Source organism: Acinonyx jubatus, chromosome D2, assembly GCF_027475565.1.
Source record: "Acinonyx jubatus isolate Ajub_Pintada_27869175 chromosome D2, VMU_Ajub_asm_v1.0, whole genome shotgun sequence".
Lineage (NCBI taxonomy): Eukaryota > Metazoa > Chordata > Mammalia > Carnivora > Felidae > Acinonyx > Acinonyx jubatus.
This window is the reverse complement of record NC_069393.1, coordinates 5,307,267-5,329,733: the sequence shown is the minus strand read 5'-3', so window position 1 is coordinate 5,329,733 and position 22,467 is coordinate 5,307,267. Positions and strand designations below refer to the sequence as shown.

The following is a 22,467-nucleotide window of genomic DNA, read 5'->3' as shown; positions in this document are numbered from 1 at the left end:
CATGCAACCGTCATGCATGAAAGGGGCCGCTGGACCTCGGTTATCTTCCTACAAATCAAGAAGCCATTTGGAAACATCGGGGCCAGGTCAAAATCGTCAAACTGTAGCCTTGTCTTTCTCCACTTTTTTTTTTTTTTTTTTTTAATTGTTGCTCACAGTGGCGTTTTTGAAAAGGAAGAAAACAGCCGCCAGCACTGCCAAGCCCTGTTTACTGGAGGGGAAGGAAAGGGGAGGCGGCTCCCTGACTCTCCGGCAGCCTGCGTAAGGGCCTGCGCCCACGAGGGGACCTTGCTGCGGTTTCCAGCGTGGCACCCTGACTCACGCCGCGCCCGTGTTTATTTATTCTAGAACTTCTGCTGGGGCCGCATGGCCGCCGGCGCAGCGCCTTCGCCCCGCGCCCCGCTCTGCGCACGTGGAGCCGGGCGGCGGGACCCCACGCGGGCGGCGGCGCCCGGACCCGCCCCGCCGGCGCGCCAGCTGCGCGGCTATAATTAGAGAGGAGCCGCGGCCGCGCGCCCCCGCCCGCGTGCCCGCGAGGGCCGCCCGCGCGCGTTCCCCGGCCTCGCGCTCTGGACCGGTTACCGAGTCGTGCACCAAATAAAGTAAAGGTCTGGCTCCTGCCGGGCGAGGCGGGCGGGCGAGCGGCGTGCCAGCCGGCTCCGGGGTGTGGCGAGCCCTCGGTTGCCCAGAAAAGATGCAACGCGCGTCAGCAAGAGCCTTGGCTGCTGCCGCGAGGGTCCCTGACGCGCTGCCGGCTGTCCCGGGTGGATTTTCTAAGTTGGGGAGGGCGCATGACAAGAGCTGCCCCAGATGTCACTCCCTTTTTGGAAATCATGAGGCTGCCTTTTTTTTTTTTTTTTTAAACGACTGTGGCTATAATAAGGCAAACGGTCCACGCTGGTGGAGTAAACTCTCATACTTAAGGGGCATCCGTCTTCGGGGAAAGCACACCGAGGCACGGGTGCGTGTCCATAAAAATGTTATTTATTAAGCGAACCTCAGGACAAGCCCATATGGGTACTACAGAGTCAAATAAAGTATTGCAGGCACCGACTGCCTAAAAGGGAGTTGCCTTTTTACAGAGAGACCTTTATTAAAATTACGGCAACGGCCAAAAAGTTTTTTCTTGCGTCATAGCACCGTTGGGCGCTGGAGGTGCCCCGCAATCCATGGACTTCTAATTTCCGTTCATTGTTAGGTTCAATACTCCGCAGTAACGTCTCAAAAAAAATCCAAGAAGCATGACCTCATCCTTGCACAAGATGACGCCGAAATGGCATGTAGTACCAGCCTTGGAGTGCGGGCCGAGGAACTTCACTGTGGACTGAGGGTTGTGTAATAGTTTCAGGCACGAAATCATTTTAGAAGCGTGGGATGAATTCCTACAGAACCGTCCCCTCCTTCTGTATTTTATCGAAGAACTCGCAAGGCTTCTCAGGTTGCAGCTCGATTCCTACGAAGCTATTTTTGCTCTTTGCCCGAGCCCATTGGTCTTGACACAGCATGGCTAGAGTCACCCGCTCCGCTCCTGGACAAAAGACCTTTGAGAGCGAATTCTGCAGAGAGAGTCTCTCTGAAAACACACCTCAGAATTGTCCAGTTCTGTCCCAGACACACGACAACACTGGAACAGAGGTCAGGACGTCTCCAGGTGTTCCTGGGCTTTGGGTGATCATTTCAGGTAATTCCATTCATTTTTGTGTTTCTATGTGCCATTATTATTATTATTATTATTATTAATGACCGTGTGCTTACCTTAGTGGGGGCAAAGGAATCAAACTGGACTGTCTCAATGACAGCTTTTTGGTTTTTCATCCATCGGCCAGACATAAGAAAGCACTGGGTGTGATACCCATTAGGTACTTGGGCGCCATGAATGTGTACCACTAAAAATATAGATGCTTGGTTATTATATTAAAGAGGAAATAGCAAATGGTCTTGAAACACTGGAGAGAAGGGGCTCCCCCTGCTGTCATCATAGAGGCTGCATCGTCTCTCTGGCTAGAGTAGCAAGGACATCGCAGGGTAAAGCATGGTAGCCGACCATTCATGAAGTTCTCATCACCTTGGGGGACGTATAGTTCTATTGGAAAAAAAAAAAACCCACAGACCACGAATGAAGGCAATGAATACTTTTCTTAAAAGTTTTCTATGCTCACATTCATTTGCTGAAGGGCCAGCGTCCCTATAAACCACTGAAATGGCCGGGGCGCCTGGGTGGCTCAGTCGGTTGAGCGTCCGACTTCAGCTCAGGTCACGATCTCGCGGTTTGTGAGTTCCAGCCCCGCCTCAGGCTCGCTGCTTTCAGCACAGAGCCTGCTTTGGATCCTCTGTCCCCCTCTCTCTCTGTACCTCGCCCACTCGTGTTCTCTCTCTCTCTCTCAAAAATAAATAAACATTTAAAAAAAAAAAAAGAAGGAAAGGAGATGGCCTGTGTAAGCTCTGAGGGATTGGAGAGGAAAAATCACCGGAGGAGAACCCCCATCTATGTGGGTGTGGTCATGTATTGATTCATTTATTGGTTTGCTTATCCCTTCCCTCCACTCATGGTAAGGAAGGCAGGCTCTTGAGCTTTGGCCACAGCTCCACCTCTCTAACCATAGCGTTTAACTCTCTGACCTCAGTTTAATTATCTGTGAAATGGGTTAAGGCTATACCTACGTCGTGGCATTGTTGTTGAGGGGATTGAATGACAGGGTTATATGACACGCATAGTCAGCGCATATTAAGTCCTTGTTAAATTTGGGTACATCACCCTGCGGTGCTAGGCTCTGGGTCAGAGTTAGATAGTTGTTAAAAAACAAAAAACACCAGTGTCTTCAGGGTCACTTGAGTGGCTCAGTCCGTTAAGCATCCAACTTTGGTTCAGGTCATGATCTCACGGTTGGTGAGTTCGAGCCCCGTGTCGGGCTCTGTGCTGACCGCTCGGAGCCTGGAGCCTGTTTTGGATTCTGTGTCTCCCTCTCTCTCTGCCCCTCCCCCGTTCATGCTGTGTCTGCCTGTCTGTCTGTCTCTCTCTCTGTCAAAAATAAACATTAAAAAAATGTAATCATGAATCTGGTCACCTCTCTCCACCTGATGGAAACCATCATCATCTCTTGTCTGAAGCACTGCAGAAGCTTCTTACCTGTTCTTCCAGCTCCCGCCCGTCTTCTCTGCAGTTTGTTCTCAGTTCAGCACCCAGAATAAACCTCAAAGATACTGGCCTGATTCTTCTTCATTCAAAGCCCTACGATAGTTTTCTATCTCCTTTAGAGTCAGATGTGAAGTCTTCCGCTGGCCTGTGAGGCCGTGCTACCTCTCAGACCTGGCTCGGACCCTTGCTGGCTCCATTTTAGCTACACTGACATCCGCGCTCTTTCCTGACCTTGCCGAAGAGGCTCCTGCCTCAGGACCTTCGCATTTGCTCTCCTCTGTTTGGAAAGGTCTTCTGAGATGTACGCACAGCTTGTTCCTTCACTCCCTTCAGGTCTCAGCCCCAGTGTTTCTGTTGCTGTTGTAAACATTCCCACAAATTTCGTGCCTTAAAACAACACAAAATAACTGTCTTAGGGTTCTGGATGTCAGGAGGGTAAATTTAAGATGTTCACGGGGCTGGTTCCTTCTGGAGGCTTCTGGGCAGAACCCGTTTCCTTGCCCCTTTCATCTCCTCGAGGCCGCCCACATTCCCTGGCTTGTGACCCCTTCCTGCCACCACTCTGAACCCTCGCTTCTGTCCTCACATTGCCTCCTGCCTCCCTCTTCTAAAGACTCTTATAATTGGGGCGCCTGGGTGGCTCAGTCGGTTAAGCAGCCGGCTCTCGGTTCCAGCTCGGGTCATGATCTCATGGTTGCTGGCTTTGAACCGCACGTTGGACTCTGCACTGACAGTGTGGAGCCTGCTTAGGATTCTCTCTCTGCCGCTCCCCCACTTGCACGCACATGTACTCTTTCTCTCTCTCCCTCAAAATAAATAAACTTTAAAAAAAAATCCCGTATAATTACACTGGGCTCAGCTGAGTAGTTCAGGATACTCGGCTTATCTCAAAATGCTTAACTTAATCAAATCTGCAAAGTCTCTTTACCAAGCAACATCCCGTATACACAGGCTCAGGGTGTTAGGATGTGGACATCTTGGGAAGGGGTCATTACTCAGCCTACTGCATACTCTCTATAAAATAACCGTCCCAACTTACCCCCCATTCTAGAATCCTGTCCCTGTTTCATTCTTCCCCTTAGCACTGTTCCCCATCAGACATTGTTTGTGTCTGTTGGTTTATAACTTTCTGTCTCCCCTGCGCCCCGACCCCTGCATGCCTTAGAGTGTAAAGCGTACGAGACAGGGCAAAGCACCCCCCTGTGGCACAATAGTGGGGGGTGTGGGCATGTTCTCAGTAAATATTTGTTAAAGGGCTAAATTTAGTCTCTGATCTTAATGAGGGGAGTGTGGTGCAAAATAGTGAACGGTAAGAAAAGAGTCATGGGGCACCTGGGGTGCACGGGGCTCAGTTAAGCGTCTGACTTTTGCTCAGGTCATGATCTCGCAGTTCACGGGTTTGAGCCCCGCATCAGGCTCTGTGCTGACAGCTCAGAGCCTGGAGTCGGCTTCGGATTCTGTGTCTCCCTCTCTCTCTGCCCCTCGACATCTTATACTCTCTCTCTCTCTCTCTCTCAAAAATAAATAAACACTAAAAAAAATTTTTTTTTTAAAGGAAAAAGTCATAAAAATGTATTTGGAAGATTTCATGGAAACACAATCATTGGACTGCAGAGAGAGAACATCAGGAGGGCTGCACGGAGGAGGAAACTGAAGGGGGCCAGTGGCAGGGCAGGGTTTGGGAGAAGGAACAGAGCTCAGCCAGGTGGGATGGATCTGGGGATCCTACAGGAACTGTTTAGCCAGGCAGGAGGAGGGTCCATGCGGACAGATGCGGGTTAGAAAAAGCAGGAAGAAAAGGTCAGGGGCATATGCTAAGGAACCACATCAGAGTCCAAAGGGTGATGTAACCTGAGATGCTTTCTGCAGGGGTAGGAGGTAGGGGGCGGGGTTCAGGTAAAGCAGGAGGAAGCAGGCAGGAAGCGCATTCTCCTTGGGGGTGGGCGGTAACAGCCTCTCCCAGGGGGCCCCCAGAATGGTGAGAATGTGTTCTGATGGCTGACCCCAAAGAGTTCAGCCGGCTCTGAACTTCCACCTTCTCCTGGCACAGGAGGAGAGAGGAGGGCGGCAGGGGTGGGGTGGGGGGATGTGCAGCAGCTTGGCTCACCTAACAGCTCCCTGGGGGGGGGGGGGGGCCCTTCCAGGCTGGTTGGAGCTGTTCTTTTATCGAAAGATTTGGCCAAGAACAGTGTGAAGTGGTCACAGTCACGACTGCCTTGACTCCACCAGCCTGGCCGTGCCCTTGGATAAGTTCTTGGGTGTCTCTAAACCTCAGCCTTCTCATCTGTAGAGTGGGGACAAGAATAGTGCCTACTTCTTAAGTTTATTGTGAGGGCTAAGTGAAGTGATACATCAAGTCTCCTCGGGGCAGTTACACCATAAACCCAGAGTCTAGTTCTTTATCCCCAAACAGGAAGCACCCGAGGCCGGGGTGACCAACCATCTTCTCTCCCCTCACCCAACCCCTAGAGATCTCACCACTCAGGTCTGCCCCCCCACCTGCCGGGGCCCTCTGTGGACAGATCTCTCTGATAGGCCTTCTGGGAATGCATATTTAAATTGCAGCCCTCCACCTCCAGAGTCCTCTGAAAGGGAATCTCCCCCACCACTTCCAGTGGGAATGGATTTCCAGCCCTTCGTCCCTTCTCTAGCCTGAAAACTCCCCCCTTCACACTTGGGTTGTGAGTCTGCATGGCTCTCCCCTGCCCAGCGTCATCTCGGGGATCTCTGGCCCATCCTTGGCCCTGGTGGAGAGGACAAAGGAAGGCCACCAGGTTCTGGGAGCCAGAGAGAGGCTGGGATGGAGAAGCCTGAGGCTGCTTCAGTCCTGGTTCTGTCTCTCTCTAGCAGCAAGGGCCAAGGTCAGTTTTTTCATTTTTCATTTTATTTTTAACGTTTATTTATTTTTGAGAGAGAGAAAAGACAGAGTGCGAGTGGGGGAAGGCCAGAGAGAGAGAGAGGGAGACACAGAATCCGAAGCAGGCTCCAGGCTGTCAGCACAGAGCCCGATGCGAAGTTCGAACTCACAAACCTCGAGATCATGACCTGAACCGAAGTCAGACGCTTAACCAACTGAGCCACCCAGGCACCTCGTGTTCTAGATTAACCAAATGTACATATCACTCACCCTACCACAGGTAAGGAGGGAATGTTTAATACCTATAGTATTAGGTATAGAACCAAGAACTTGAAAAGGTGCTGTAAGCTCTAAGGTAATGTAAAAATACTGACTTTTACTACTTCACCTGGGATTTCTCTACCGATAGAAACTTTACCCTACCTGAAGTTAGGGCTTTACTTCCCCTCACACATAATTTACAAAAATGTCAAGACAACTTTGCTCTGATCATCTGTAAAGTATTGATCCAATAGTGTTCCCCCAAATCCCCAGCTCATCCTAAGGACACAGCTCTTTCTGGGAGGCGGTTCTCATGGTTATGATGCAGTTACAAACCACTGGGTCACATTTCTACGTGGCCTGGCAGAAATGTTATGCTCAGGTTGGCCATGGGCTCCACGGTGGGGAGTGGGGAGTCAAAGTCACCAGGAGAAACTGCAGACTTCGTCCCCACAATGCTGGGAGAACTCGGGGTTAGGCTGCCCTGGGCACCAGTCCCCGTAGGAAGGCCACAAGAGACAAAGAAGTCTGAAAACAGATAGCTAAAGAGGCTTAGTCTTCGGGCAGACCTGACAAGAGACTGGAGGTACCCTCGCTACTAAAATACATAATGTGTGCTAAAGGGGGTGTGTAAAACTAAGTGTGTCTTATTTCAGTGTGTGCTAAAGATTTCATGTGGGATTGCTAATGTGGGAGCTACTGCCTGTCTGTTTCGTTTTTGCTGAGTCACAATAAATGTATTTCTAAGCGACCATGGAGGCTTTGGGAAGACGTGGTCACTCTACGGGGCAGGAAGGGGCAAAGGTTGCTGCACAGAGGAGGAGACACTGAAACTCCTCGGCCCTGGGCTCCTTCATCATCCCACCATGAAGGTACACGTCTATCCCAGTCCTCAAGCCAATCCAGGCATGACGAAGGACTTCTGAGTGCCTCTGGGTCCCAGGATCACCTTGTACCCCTGGCCGAGTTCCCATGTGACTGCCTGAGTGTCCTTCCTCGCCCTATCCTAGAACCACTGCCCCTGGGGAAGGCTTCTAGAAGTTTCCGTGGCTCCTCAGCTACCCCCTCAAGTTCCAGTCTCGAACTATAAAGGGAGCTCATTGGCCCTTGGACCTGAAGAATCCACAGGCAGGTCAGCTTCGAGTTTGACTCACTTCCGGTTTGAGCCCGTGTCTAAGGGCACGTGAAGTACTGCAGCCCATGGGACTGGTGGCCCGTGGGGCTGAGCGGTCTCCACCTGCAGGGTCACGGGCAGCAGCCCTAATCCCTGGAGAGGACAGCTGCCTGGAAGGAGGGGTGCTCCCGCCCTGATGTCAGAGTTAGCCCCGCATGGAGGGGCAGGGTGGTGGCTGGTAGGCAGGTAGATGTGTGCGCCTCAAGACTTCTTTGTTCCTGCTCGGTCTTCCTCTTTGCCACCGAGGGAGTGATCCCCAGCACTGAACTCATGGTGGCCAGCTCTACACCTGTTAGGACACGGGCCGAGCTTTGGGGTGCCACGGGGAGCCACTGGAAGCCGAGGAGAGTGACTCACCCTCTGTTGACAGAGATGGCGTGGCCGGGACAGAGAATGCAGGAGGAAGGTGACTGGAAGACATGTTGGGACAGCCCAAGCGAGGGGGCTGTCTCTGAGATTTTGATGTGTAATTTGTTTTTATATGTTAAAAAAAAAAATACCTGAAGTGGCGGGACTCGTATCTTCACAAGCTATAAAATGCCTCTCTCGTGCTCCCCCTGTCTGTCTGTGCCACTTCCCTCCCCACCAGGCTGCCATTGTCGTCACCGGCAAGGGCGTGTCACCTAGCATGCGAGGGGAGGCCACCGCTGCACCCTTGCTGAGAAGTACACGGATCCTTCCCGCACCGTGCTGTCCTCGCACGGGTGCTCCAGGAGCGTGCCAGCTTGGCCGCGTGCGCTTGGCACTCCCATCCGTCACCGGGCGACGAGAATCTTCCACGTGCCGATGGCGGGCTGCAGGAACCAGCAGACCACTAGTCGGACCTGAGCCTTCAGGAGAAAAACTCAGCAGAGTTGTGCCTGGGGATCCTTCTGAGCTAGGGAGAGACACGCTAGGGGCAAAATGTTGCTGGAATTATTGGCACAGAATTCTAAGTTGTGCAGGAAAAAAAAAAATTCCGCTGAACGCTAACCCAGTGCTGTGTGATTTACAAAGCCTTTTGCTTCTGTCAGGCCTTTGAAACAAAAGCATCAGAGAAATCGCGCCTTGCTGAAAGTTATTCGGTGAAGCCTCCATTTAAATCCAGACCTTCTAACCCTAAATCCTATCTTCTTTTTATCACTGGTTTACAGCATTTATGGGTAACGCTTTTGGGGACCCTGGCAGCATGGGCAATATTAGTTAAGCTGTGCCACAGAATGGATTCTACAAATCCCACCAAACCCTTTGCTTACCCACTGGTTTATTCTCATTCTTCATGCTTAGTTTGCTAATGTAGGAGTCACATGTCCCTGTTGTCTTTATTCTCCTGGTTTAATCAGGAAAACGAGCCAGAGGAGCCGAAATGATTAGCTTGGAATCATTAGAAGAGGAAAGAATTTATATTCACATTGACTGTATTTCTAGTCCATTGATTAGGCAATTTTGCTTTTATGAATCAATCGGGGTGATTGCTATGCTGAATAAAATACGGAATTGCTATCACAAAGAAAACATAAATTATTAGCTTTAAAACGCATACCGTCTATGCAGGGAGCTACACAATGTATGGAATGTTTCTCATTTCCTCTTCCAGATTTCTACCTGGGTTTTCTCAAGGGGTACTCCTATAGGCTCTTTGGCTCTGTTGTGGCACGTGACGGGATGATCCAACAATGCAGTGTCCCGGCATGTGACATTACTATTTAGCTTCCACTAACAGCCCCTTGTAGGTGCAGGGTGGTGTTCCAAGTCAACACAGAGTGCTTTAATATCAATATCAATAACCACGCAAATCTTGACTCTGTGGCTTACAATCCAGAAGGCAAGGTGATTTTTAGAAATCCATACAATCACCTTTGGAGACTCTAAGAACTAATGCCCGAACCATCTCATCTCCTATTAACCGGTTAGTTTTTTTTCCCTAGGATATACAGAGGTCATTTCCTAAATTGCACATTTCCCACTGATTAATCTCAGTGGATTGCCTCTTACTATAGCAAACATGATAATGTCCAACAATTATAATTCATAATTATGGAACTTTATTTCATAAGAGGGTGTTTTAAAAGCCAGATAATCACTTTTAAGAAGACACTAGAAAATTGAATAGGGCAGAATAGAGGTGGAAGGAGGAGGAGAAAACAGAATAAAAATAGCAGTGGATGAAACGCTATAAGACTAAAACCTCGCAAGGCTGGTGTTCCATGCGTTAAGAACAAAAAAGGAGGCATTTGGCTTTAGTACCGTGGGATTTTATGGATTCTGGATGCCAGAAGTTTCTTTCTTTCTTTGTTTTTTTTTTTTTTAAGTTTATTTTGAAAGAGAGAGAGAGGAAGAGAGAGTGTGTGTGAGCGAGCAGGGGGTGGGCAGAGAGAGGGAGAGAGAGAGAATCCCGAACCCCAAGCAGGCTCTGTGCTGTCAGTGCAGAGCCCGATTCAGCGCTTGATCTCACAAACTGTGAGATCGTGACCTGAGCTGAGATGGAGAGTCGGATATTCAACCGACTGAGCCACCCAGGCGCCTCTAGATACCAGAAGTTTCTTGATTTAATTCATTTGACACCTATTTATTGTATGCATCCTATACATTGAGGCGCTAAGGAGTTTAGATTGTTATAATTTTTTTAAGATCTGGCCATCTCGCAGCCTACAGAAAATGCACTGGCCCACGAGATAGACAGTTGATGAGCATGGAGGAAAAGGGAAAAGAGAAGGAGAAAGAAAAGGCAGAAATGAAAGTTTAAGGAGCAGCAGCAGCCAGTGCAAACAAAATCCCGCTGCAAGACCTTTTTCCCCCAAATAAAACTGTCAACTGTTTCTTAATTAACACTTTCCTAATTTTTCTCAGTGAGCACTAGGTTCTGTAAGTTATAAGTACCTCCCAAGGCACAGTGAGGAACACAAGAAAAATAAGATTCAGACCCTATTCTCAAAGAACTTAGACTCTATTTGGAAATTTCAAGCAGTGCACATTGAATCATGGATCCGCTCTAAGACAGCATTCAAGCAGGTACAGGAGACCTGATCCACACTCTGGGGGTGCAGTTCAAAGAAGGCGGTAGGCCCAGCAGGGGTGGAAGGGGCAAGGAAGGGTTCCCACAGAAGATGGACACCAGAGAGGCCTGAGAGGTGGCGCAGCAGAAGGGAGGCAAGAAGACACAGAGCAGAAATTAGCATCGTGTGTCTTGGGATCAAGAAGAAAAATCTGTGCCTTCTGTAACCACAGGATAGTTACGAGGGGGTCACGGGGAATGCTGTTTGAGTAAGCGGGGGAAGCTGGGACCTCCAAGCTTTCGGAAACCCAAGCACAGGGAGGTCGGGAGGGTGGCTGAGGGTGAGGAAGCCAGCCACGGCCCAGATACTGGTGGAGAATGGAAAAACCACTTTGCTGACAGGCCTTTACGCCACTCCCTTCCACGGAAGTGGTCCAGGATGGCCGCAGAGGAGCTCACGGAAGAGAATTTCAAAGAGGTTGTTGATAAGGCTTGGAGACGGAGCTGATTTCGGGCAGGGGCGAGAAGAGGGTGTGGAGGATGACTCCAAACCTGCGAATATGCCTCATTTCCGCCAACTGGAGCAGGACTCGGGCTTGGGAGAAGATGACAAATGCCTAGATCGGAAGAAGATGACAAATGCCTAGATCAGAAGACTAAGAACGACTCCAAACGCAGCTGGGGTAGCCTCAGGGCGAGGATCAGAGCTGTCCGGTCCTCCCCAGTCCCCAGGGTTAGGCAAGGATGGCAGGACGTGTGTGAAAGCTGCGGGGGTGCCCGGTAGGGCTGGGCACGGGAGGGGGCGGGGGAGAGGGGAGAAGGGGGGCGGGGCACGGAGCTCTGGGCGCTGGGGAGACTCACTCCGTCACTCCCCCCCCCCCCCCCCCCACAGAGAGCAGTGTGTGCATCTGTGCTGCAGAGCACTGCTCCTTGGCTCTCGTGGCCTCTGTGGCCTCATTCAGGGAGCGCGACCCGCTCACGCGCGCACGCCAGGCACCGTGCCGGGTCCAGGAGCTCATGGGGGATGGGGGGGGGCTCTCAGTCTCCCGGGGAAGGCAGAGATAAGCAGATGTGGGGATCCGAAAATACAAGGCGTCACTCCGAGGAAAGCATCCGAAGCAGCCTCCTCGGGTATTTCCTGGGGGTGCTGTGTTGAATTGGCATTGAAGGGGGCAAAGACTTCAGAGCACTGACCGTCCTTCAGCAATTCTTGGCAGGAGCAGAGGGTGGCATGATTTAGGGTGAGAAGTTTGTGTCTCAAAGTTCAGCATATAAGAGTCTAGGGCTGTCGTCACAGCAGCTTGAGGAAGTTAACCAGGGTAGCCCCTGGGAGGCTAAGACAGACGAGGGTAGTCCCCAGCTTAGGCGCTGGGATGCGTTCCCACATCCCCAGTGGATGCCCCAACCCCACGGGTGGTACCCAGCCCCATCTATGCTATGTTTTTTCCTACCCCATACATCCCTATGATAAACACATACTTCCTTTATAAATTAGGCACAGTAAGAGCTGAACAGCGACAACTAATAATAAAATCGAGTAACTATAAGCCTATACTGTAATAAAAGTTACGTGAATGTGATCTCATTCTCAAAATATCTTATTGTACTTCCTGCGAGGATGTGAGATGATAGAATGCCTAGGAGGTGAGATGAAGTGAGGCGAGTGAGGTGGGCTTGTGACCTGGGATGTGTCAGGGGGCTCATTTTCTTCCCAACTGACTGACGGCAGGTAATGAGCCGGGAAAAGTGAAAACACAGGACTGTATAGCACATGCTTTTTGAGCCGGGAGCTGAGTCTTCAGGTTCCATGGTGTAGCGGTTAGCACATCTGCCTTACACGCAGAAGATCCTGGGTTCGATCCCCAGTGGAACCACAAGCTTGTCTTAGTTTCCATTTAAAGCTGGAGGATGAAAACGGGCGCGTTTTCATCTTTGGCAATCAGGATCTTTTTAAATACGATTTCATGGGTATGTGCAAATGTCCTGAAGTGCAGATTTTCTTTTCATCAACTTACGGCACAGAGACCCAGCTGAAATCTCAGCTCGAAGGTCCCCAGCTCCGGGCCCAGATGTTCCTGATCTCTGTCCAGCAAGGATGACAGGCACTCACAGCATGGAGGGGAGCCAGGAGCCCCCCGTCCAGGGCCAGCCCTGGGGGCCGTATGGCACTCTGACCTCTTCTCCCTGAGGTTCCTCTGACTTCACCCCTGAGATATCCTGAGTCCTAGATGCACTGCTGTGCCTAGAATGTGAGGTACGGAGAGAGGAAGACGTTCGGCCGAGTCAGGAATAGCCTGGGTTTTGACATCAAAGAGTCTGGATTCCAATTCTGCCTCCACAGTGCCGTTAGCCATGTGGTCTTGGACACGCTCTGTGCCGTGGTTCTGTCCCCGTGTGTCGACTAGGCATAAGCAAAGCACCGGCATCACGAGGAGTTTGTGCACGCTGGACGAGGTGATTATGGAAAGCGCTTCGCACTGGCTTCTGCCTACTGCTAAGTGGGCACTCAACGGGCAGCCCTCGGTCCCGGAGTGTGGCTCCCCTCCCCGTGTTCTGTGTGAGCTAGGACCCAACAGCTCTGCCTGTACCCTTCTTCCCTTCTCTCGGGCGACACAGCTCCAATACCGGCTACCAGAATACGAACCCTCGTTAACAGGTGGCATCACCTCTGAGGTACCTCCGCAGTGCGGCCTGAACCCCACTCTGCCCCCCACCGTGTTGTTCTCCCGCTAATGTTCTGGTTCATCCAACCGCTTGAGCAGAAGTGTCACCTCCCACGCTGTCCCACATACCACCCACCGGAAGATGGGGAGGCGGGATCACGGCAGCCCAGAGGTCTGTCTTGCCCAACAAGTCCTGTAGGAGACCCCACAAAAGAAAGAGGCTCTTTGCCACAGGAGACTTATTATTACTATTACTATTATTTTGCCGACAGGCTCAGAATTTAAATATAGGCCGCTGAATGGCCAGAACCTCGGCCCAGCCCTGAGCGCCTCCGGGCATGTTCCTGAACCAAGGTTTCGAGTTTGTGCCCAGTGGGCTCGCCGTCTGAACTTTCTGTTTCTAAAATCGCAGTTCTTGGTAGCCGGCACACATTCTGAGCCACAAAATTCTGAGAATTGTTGCAGTCGTCAGCTGCTAAGTCACATGTCCCTCAGCCTGGTCCCTTCTCGTATCATAACAGGACTTGTGTTAGAGTCTATGCATTTCCCTGTCACATGAAAATTGGCATCCCTTATAATACCATAATCGCCCAGAAATCCACCGTCAGGCCTGTCATAATTAATGCATTTTCAGGATCCCTCAGGGTCTCCAAATACAATGACTGGTGGCAAATTAATAGATCCCTGGGATCGTCTCCTTTCGCTTCAGCAAAGAACTGACCCCGTGATGGAAATTTAGTTTAATTAGGACAATCGCTCCTATTTAAAGAGTGCCTCACAGCAAAGAAGCCCCCAGATTCCACCTCTTAAGCTTCGAAGCCGCACCTCACGTGACTTCAAGCCAACTTTCAGGGAACAGGTACGTTCGTCCCATTTGCTGCCCGTTGACAAGCAAGAAGATATTCACAAAGCTTGGGATTCCCGCTTCGGTGTTGACTTTTGTCGCCTCAGCTTATGTGTATGAACTATCGGCGGCACAAAAATATATATGGAATGGTTTTTGTTTTTTTTTTTTTTTTTGAGTACCTACTTCATGAATAGGGTATCCGGTGTGCATGGTGAGGCTGTAAATAGACTTCAGTAGTGGAGCGCTGGAGTGGACAAATATAGAATGTAGCCTGTGGTCAGCAATGCCACACACACTCCCCCAGAGAGCCCCATGCTGGTATGTTAGCTGGTCTGTCTGGAAGCTTTTTTTTTTTTTTTTTTTTTTTTTTAGGTTTAGTTGCATGATAGTACAAAGAGCCTTGTGTTATGGTCTCAACACTACTATTTATACCCCATGACCCATTAAGCACCGATTCCTTGGTTGGGGTTCTCCCAACAGCTCGAGAAAAGAAACAGGGAAAAAAATAGCCTGACTGGAAAAAAAAAAAAAAAAAAAAAAAAAGGAGTTCTCATTTACAATCCTTGAGTCAAGAATTTGGTAACATGACCCCGGCCAAAGCCTTCGGAGGCCTCGTATCAGATGTTGTTATTTTTAGGTGGCTTGAAAATACGCCTGGTTGAGGCGTGGGCACCCGAGTGGCTGTCGCAGGAAGCAGGAGCCAGAGTGGGCCCGGGGCTCTGTCCCGGAGAAAGTCCCCCGGGCGGGGCCCGGGGACAGCCAGCTGCCGGGCTGGCCCCGGGGCCTCACAAGAGGCATCGGCAGCTTAGCCGGAGGAGAACTTCACCTTCCCTCAGTCAACCTCCCTCCCCTGCAGAGGGGTGTCAGACCTCAACATTCCTCTCTTGGTCTCCCAAAGGCAACTGGACACTCTTTGCACCCCCGCCCCCCCAGCACCTTAGGCACTGAACCTCCGTGGAGTCCGACGCACCCCTCCCCCGCCTTCCCCCAGGGGACTTCATTTTCTTTCAACAGGGCATTTCCCCTGAAAAGTGAATTGCCTCCCCTGTTTGGGAAGAATGCCCGCTGGAGATATTTTTACGCTCTGTCTGCAGCGGGTGAAAGGGAAGCCCGGCTGAAGTGATTCCCCGGTAATGCGCTCCCCGAGCCTCACCGTGCTGTGCCAACGTCCGAATGAACACGCTGCCCACGTTCGGGAACGCGGCTCGCTTGGCCTGTCCCGCCGCACCTCCCTTCCAGCCCGTCGTGACCAGCACACACGCGTGCTTGCACGCGCACACACACGCGCACACACACACACACACACACACCTGGCTCAGAGGCCAGATAGATGGTTAGCTGCTGTGTTGTGGCCTTCTAGTACATATTTGGAAACTATTCTAGGGGAGCATGAAGGGGATGTGTGGGCCCCTCTTCCGTGAAAATAACTAAGAAAGATCTCAAATAAACTGTCCCGAGCGCACTCTGGAGTCGAAGACAGGAAGCCGAAACTCTCTGCTTGCATAATTCACGTGCCCTCAGAGTTACCTTAGTTGAAAAGGTCTTTAAAATATTTAGACCCAATTCCTCTTCCTACGAAAATCGATGCTTGGCGGCCTATGAATCCTGTAAAGTAGGAGACTGTCCATTCTTTTCTTTTAATTTTTTTAAATGTTTATTTATTTTTGAGAGACAGACAGAGTGCAAGTGGGAGAGAGGCAGAGAGAGAGGGAGACGCAGAATCCGAAGCAGGTTCTAGGCTCTGAGCTGTCAGCACAGAGCCTGATGAGGGGCTTGAACTCACGAACTGTGAGATCACGACCTGAGCTGAAGTCAGAAGCTTAGCCGACTGAGCCACCCAGGTGCCCCAGGGTCCATTCTTGGCACAAGTGTTAGTGCCTCCAAGATGGCTTCTGACTGATCTGGCCCCACAGACCTGTGTGCACCCACCGGCCCTCCTTACGGAAATTCAACTTGTCCTTTCTTGTAGCTCAAATCCCGCCTTCTCTGTACAACTTTCCACCGGGCCCCACGGTAAAGATGGGTGTCATCCCATCTCTGAACGTTCCATGTTTGAGCTGGGCCTGGCTGGTTGAGGAGGGGTTAGCGGGTCAATGAGATGGCTAGAGGATGCAATCGTGACGAGCCAAGGGTGGTGTCGCACAATCCAGAGAGGGGGAAAGATGCGTTAGGTTGTGGGAAAGAAAACGTGGGGAGAGCTGGGTTGGAGAAATAACAAACCCGAATGTCAGGTGTTGTCAGCCACGTGAAGGGGGTTGGCTTTAATTGAAAGACAACAGGAAGCCGTGGTTTTAAGTCGAAGCGTGAGTGGCTGTTGCTTGCGTCCAAGGGGTATAACTAACGTGGCAGCCCCGAAGTGTTTGTGGGTGCATAAATGAATATCAGATAACTGTTGTGGAGGGCTCAGAGAACCTCTGTGACAGTGTTAGTTCATGTTACATCTTCCCATTGGGAAGTTGTTGTGATCTGAATGTCTGTGTCCTCCCTACATTCACATGTTGAGGCCCTAACCCTCAACGTGATGGTATTTGGAGGTGGGGCCCTTGGAAGGAATTAGGTTCAGATGAGGCCATGAGGGTGAGGCCCCAAGGGTGGGATTAGTGTCCTCATAAGAAGAGCAAGTGAGTGAGACCAGAGCTCGCTCGAGTTCTCTCTCGCTCCCCATGCCATAGGAAGACACACTGAGAAGGCGGCCATCTGCAAGCCAGGAATTGGGCCCCTCCCCAAAACCGAATCTGCCGGCACCTTGACCTTTGACTCTTGGCCTCCAGAACTATGCGAAATAAGTGTCTGTTGTTTAGGCACACTGCAGTATTTTGTTATAGCAGCCTGAGACAACTAATACATAAGCCATCCGAAATGCATTAATATAAATAAAAGTTATTTTGGGGGGGCACTTGGGTGACTTAGTTGGTTAAGTCTCCCAACTCTTGATCTCAGCTCAGGTCTTGATCTCCGTGTCCTAAGTTCGAGCCCCGAGTTGAGCTCTGCGCCGGGCGTGAAGCCTACTTAAAACAAAAAAAAGTTACTTTTCTATCAAGAACTCAGTTCCTCATCAAAATACGCATAGTATGCGTGGACGCAGACCTGAAGACCTGTGTGTTGCTTATTCTCAAAAAGACCGATCTCATCTCTCTAACAGATAGTTTGGGCTCATCAGCAGCCTCCCAAAACTCAGCAGAGGCATGAATGTACCGTCTCTGGTGCGGAACGGTCAAACATTTTTCAGTCCGTCCCAGACAAGATATTATGGGGCTTAAGATGAATTAATGTGAATTTAATCCACGACAATTTTCGGCCAGTAATGTGCTTTTCAGCCTTCATGCTGCCAAGTGTAGGCTTTGTGGGGTTTTGGCTTAGCATTGCTTGGGCTCACGAGTGTAGTGCGGGATGACGAATTGCCATATTCCTCTGGAGAACGGTGTAGTTTGTCTTTATAGTGGTGCTAGGTGTATGGCAATGGTATGTCAACACAATTTTATTTCTCAGCCCCAGATATTTTCTCTCCCCTACCAGGTTGTCCAGTTTTCTTAGGAACTTTTTCTTAGACTTGGCTCCTCCAGCGGATTCTTGATGGTCTGGTTATAGTTTGGAGAGTACAGCTCTCAGATCCAAGAGATTGGTACCTTATAAATTGTTTCTTCAAAGACTTTAGGAAGAAGAAACTCACTGTTTTCATTCCCTAGAACCAATGTACTTGAATTCTTTCTGCACCTGCCACAAAAATATGGAGTATGTTGTATGAAATACGTTGTCGGTATATGTAATTTCCTAAGAAGGAAGACTTATAAATCTGTGCCTCTCTCGCCTAATAACTTGCAGTGCCAAGAGTTGGTTTCCACCCGATGCAATCGAAAGTCAGAGCGCAGAAAGGAAGGAAAGATCACAGGCATTCATTATGATGCCTGTCTGATGAGGAATGCCTAGGACGGTGTCTGGGGATTCTGGAAGCTCAGGTGAGACTACATGCCTTAGCCTCTAACTCTGAATTTGGATACTTCTGCTGTGGCCAGTAAGGTCTGGAGCCACCCAAGGTGTGTGCGTAGCCTTGCACAAAACTCCAGAAGCTTTTTTATTCCTGAAGCACCCTTTCTGAAAACTGTGTATTGTCTCACGTTTAATTTTTTTTAGATAGAGAGAAGGTTGACGTGAGCAAAAATAAAACTTCCCTCTTTAAAACCAAACAACCAAAAAAAAAAAAAAAATACACACATGCAAACAAACAAACAAACAAACAACCTAAAGGAAAAATGCAAGTCTCTGCTATCCCTAGAACTCTTCTTTTCAGCAGCATTAGAGAGGAGAAGTGGAGGTCACTGGATTTCCTGCCCCTCATGTCCCTGGCTTGGTCCAGTGCTGTTGAAGTCCTTTCTCTTCTGAGTGGCTGTCTGCAAGTTCGGGGGGCAAAGCACAGGAAGGGATTCGGTTTTCTAAGCCTGAAAGAAAGGCACATCTGGGTCAGATGCAGCTATGAGGAAGGCATCCCTTTAAATGTGTTTGCTCAGGCCCACCTTCCAGCTCTCTCGATCCCCAACCCCTCCTCTACAGAAGCTCATGTCCATTTCCTCCCCTCCACTCCCTGTCTGCCTGTCCCCTCCACAAAGCCTCCCAGAGTGCTCTCCACCCCCACAGGCAATCACCATCCTCATGACTGAGCCCGTGCGTCCCGCGACAGTCACATGTATTTCGGGGTGATGTTTGTAAAACCAGCTAAAATGGTTCTTGAAAGCTAAAGACCACCGTCAACTCTTCACCTTATTCATAAAATCCTGGGCTGGCCTTCATAGAGCTCTGCTGGTTGGTGCTTCTCAACCCTCTGTGTGCCTGTCAGTCGCCCGGGGCACCTGTTATATTCCGGGTTCTGAGTCAGTAGGTCTGTGGCACTGGGTGAGAGTTCTTGATGTTAAAACCCAAGTCAGGCACAGGTGAAGCAGAAGTGTAACGGAGGCTCGTGGTGGCTCCACTTAAAGAGAGTTTCGAGGCTCCTGGGTGGCTCAGTTGGTTAAGTGTCCGACTTCAGCTCAGGTCACAATCCCATGGCTCCTGAGTTCGAGCCCTGCGTCCGGCTCTGTGCTGACACTGCGCGTCCTTCTTCGGCTCCTCTGTCTCCCTCTCTCTCTGCCCCTCCCCTGCGTGCTCTCTCTCAAAGATAAATAAACGCGAAAGAAAGAAATAGAGTTTCACCCCAGCTTCTTCTGAGGGCTTCTTCCCAGCTATTCATTGACGTTTTTATGTCCCTCGAGGCTCGCTTCCAATCTGGCACACCCCTACGAGAATGCCAGAATCCTCTCAAAGGCCGGAGAGCGATGACGTACCCAGCGGCACTGGCCACTGCAGAGAGGAGGCGTTCTGATCATGAGCTGCTTTTATCTGGAGCTCACTGACCAAGCGGTTCCACGTCCCTGGGGAGCATTTGATGGACAGCGCTGCCTTTAGAAAGTGATAGAACTTTTCTGTTGGCAGAATTTGTATTAAAACCTCAAGACGCTCGGTTCTTTTCATCTCCGCTCCTCCTAATTTATAAGACAAAGCCTAAAGTGCTTGATCTGTAAAATACATCTTGCCAACGGCAGGCAGACTTAAGGGGAGCCTCCTCGGCCAGGTAGCTTTCATCTTAAGGGATGTACAGAGCCAGGGAGCCAGGCCTGACATGCAAATGATTAGGTAGTAGCATAAATCATATGAAATTGGGCCCCAATCCATCATTCTTACTTTCAGAAAAAAAAAAAAAAAAAAAAAACTTTCTAAATAAATAACATGTTTTCAGTCTGAAACTAACATGATCCCAAACCATTTTAAAAATAGAATAAAAGAAAAGGAAAAAGAAAAAACTCGCTCCAGTACATTAATAACCACTGTTAAATGCAACAATTATCAGCATTTCGTTGTAATATTCTTTTTGCTTTTCCTGTGTGTCTGTTTTCATGTGTAGACTAATTTTTCCATAATTCTGACATACGATATGTGTCATTTTATATGCTTCTTTTTTTCACTCACTGTTTTATCTGTCATAAGTATTCTCCATGTGATTATAGCCTTTATCACCATCATTTCCATGTGCTGCAAATTACTCCATTGAATGGTTATACCAACGTTTGTTAATTCAGTTATTAATGCAGCTAAACGTATTAGGCATTTAAGCTGTTTCGAAAGCTTTACAAATACAGTTGGGGCAAAAATGTAATTTATCAAGTGTCTGCATACAGAATACAGTGTGTTTCAATATTTTAATGAGCTTGAAGTCCATAACAGATGTATTGATCCAGATTATATGTGTGTGTGTGTGTGTGTGTATATATATATATATATATATATATATATATATATATATATATATATAAATGCTTACTTATTTTTGAGAGAGGCAGAGACAGAGACAGAGTGTGAGCTGGGGAAGGGGCAGAGAGAGGGAGACACAGAATCTGAAACAGGCTCCAGGCTCTGAGCTGTCAACACAGAGCCTGACACTGGGCTCGAACTCACGAGCCCTGAGATCATGACCTGAGCCAAAGTTGGGTGCTTAACCAACTGAGCAACCCAGGTGCCCCGATCCAGATAATGTTTTTAAAAATGTATTTATGAGAGACAGAGAGAGAGAGAGAGAGAGAGAGGATCCCAAGCAAGCAGGCTGGGCACTGTCATCACAGAGCCTGACTCGGGGCTTGAACTCACAAACCGGGGGATTGTGCCCTGAGCAGAAATCAGGAGTTGGACGCTTAACCAGCCGAACCACCCAGGTGCCCCAGATACAGATAATTTTAAAGAGGTATATAACAGGTGACACAATTAAAGCATTTATCAAGGATCTCTAGGAAGCCAACAGGGAACAGACATGGCCTGTCAGCCTCTGCCACGGAGAGGGTGTGGGAAGGGGAGAAGAGGCAGGGATGGTTGCAGAGAGATTTGGAGTCCCAGGGGCCAGGGTGAGCGACCACTCACCTGGACGTCACCCCATGCCCATGGGTCAGAGACTTCCCTCCCTGCGTCCCAGCCTCCCCATCTTTTTTTTTATTTTTTGAGAGAGAGAGAGAGCAAGAGAGCGAGTGAGCATGAGCAGAAGAGGAGCAGAGAGACAGGAAGACGCAGAATCCGAAGAAGGCTCCAGGCTCTGAGCTGTCAGCACAGGGCCCGACGCCGGGCTCGAACTCAGGAACTGTGAGATCATGACCTGAGCCGAAGTCGGATGCTTAACTGACTGAGCCACCCAGGTGCCACCCCAGCACCCCCTTCATGTAAATCAGATCGGTGCCTACCTCAAATGACTGTGGCAAGGATGAAGGGAATCCACAAAGTGCTTAGTAGGATACGTGTCCTGGTGCGCATACTCAACGAGGTCAGAAAACACCATTGGGGCAGCGATCACAGGCATCGGGAGCTGCCTCCTCCTGCCATTCACCAGGTCTGCTGCTCTGGTGCCACATGTCTAGTTATTTAAAAGCCGTAAATGAGGCCAATAAGCCATTTAAAAAATGTTTTATCCTCCCACCTTGATATGCCTTCATGACACAAAAGAGAAGACTCTATAGAGAGGCGCCTGGGTATCTCATTGGGTTCAGCGTCCGACTTTTGATTTCGACTCAGGTCATGCATGATCTCACGGCTCGTGAGATCGAGCCCTGCGCTCAGCTTTGCGCTGACAGCACGGAGCCTGCTTGGGATTCTCTCTCTCCCTCTCTCTCTGCCCCTCTCCCGCTCTCTCGCTCTCTCTCTCTCTCACTCTCAAAATAAATAAATAAACTTTAAAAAAGGGAACATATTTATAGAGCTATGGTTTTTCTATGACTAAAAAGTAGCAAAATATGGAAGGAGGAGGAATATGATCCTTTGTAAGCCTGTCTGGGATGTTGTTTGGCAAGCGTTGGTTGGATGACTAAAGAATAAAGACATAAATTTATAATTTTTTAAATGTTTATTTATTTTTGAGAGAGATAGAGACAGAGTGTGAGCAGGGGAGGGGCAGAGAGAGAAGGAGACACAGAATCCAAAGCAGGTTCCAGGCTCCAAGCTGTCAACACAGAGCCTGATGCGGGGCTCGAACTCACAGACTGTGAGGTTATGACCTGAGCCAAAGTTGGATGCTTAACCGACTAAGCCACCCAGATGCCCCAAGACATAAATTTATAAATTATTATATATTTATTTAATAAAATTCATCTTCTTACCTTCATTTCAGTAAAATCATTAATTATATTCTTATAATCAAGAGTTTCACAATCTGTGTTCCAGTGATAGCAACAACCCTAACAGATTAAAAATAAATGTAATTATATTAAAATATACAAAATTCTAATATATTTTAATCAACATGTAGATTAGCATCAATGTGAGAAGCTAAAAATTTAATTATTTTAGATATGTTTTCACAAAACTAATTTTTATTCCAAAATATTCAAAATCATCCATTGTAACTGAAATGCAAATACAAATTACTTAGTGAATATGAAAAGTTAAATAAAATTATTTAAGTAGATCTGAAGGTTTTTAGAAGATTTTTTTTTAGTATATAATTACATCCCAGTGCGTATTTTTATAAAAATAAAACTATTTGCAATTCT

At 49.1% G+C, this 22,467-nt stretch overlaps 1 protein-coding gene and 1 non-coding gene across 18 annotated transcripts in view; both read left to right on the top strand.

The window, feature by feature from the left end:
• Positions 1-542: 542 nt before the first annotated feature.
• LOC113595847 (uncharacterized) overlaps positions 543-22,467 on the top strand; it is a 72,367-nt gene continuing 50,442 nt past the window's right edge. For all 17 annotated transcript variants that reach the window (XR_008292323.1, XR_008292322.1, XR_008292337.1 and 14 more), the window contains exon 1: positions 543-1,681. Coding sequence is in view for 10 of the 17 variants with exons in the window: in XM_053207689.1 (XP_053063664.1) it covers positions 1,504-1,681 (178 nt within the window). In the remaining 7 variants the exon portion in view is untranslated. The remainder of the gene's footprint in view (positions 1,682-22,467) is intronic.
• On the top strand, positions 12,204-12,276 carry TRNAV-UAC (transfer RNA valine (anticodon UAC)). Its single transcript has one exon. It is a non-coding gene; the product is annotated as a tRNA-Val (tRNA).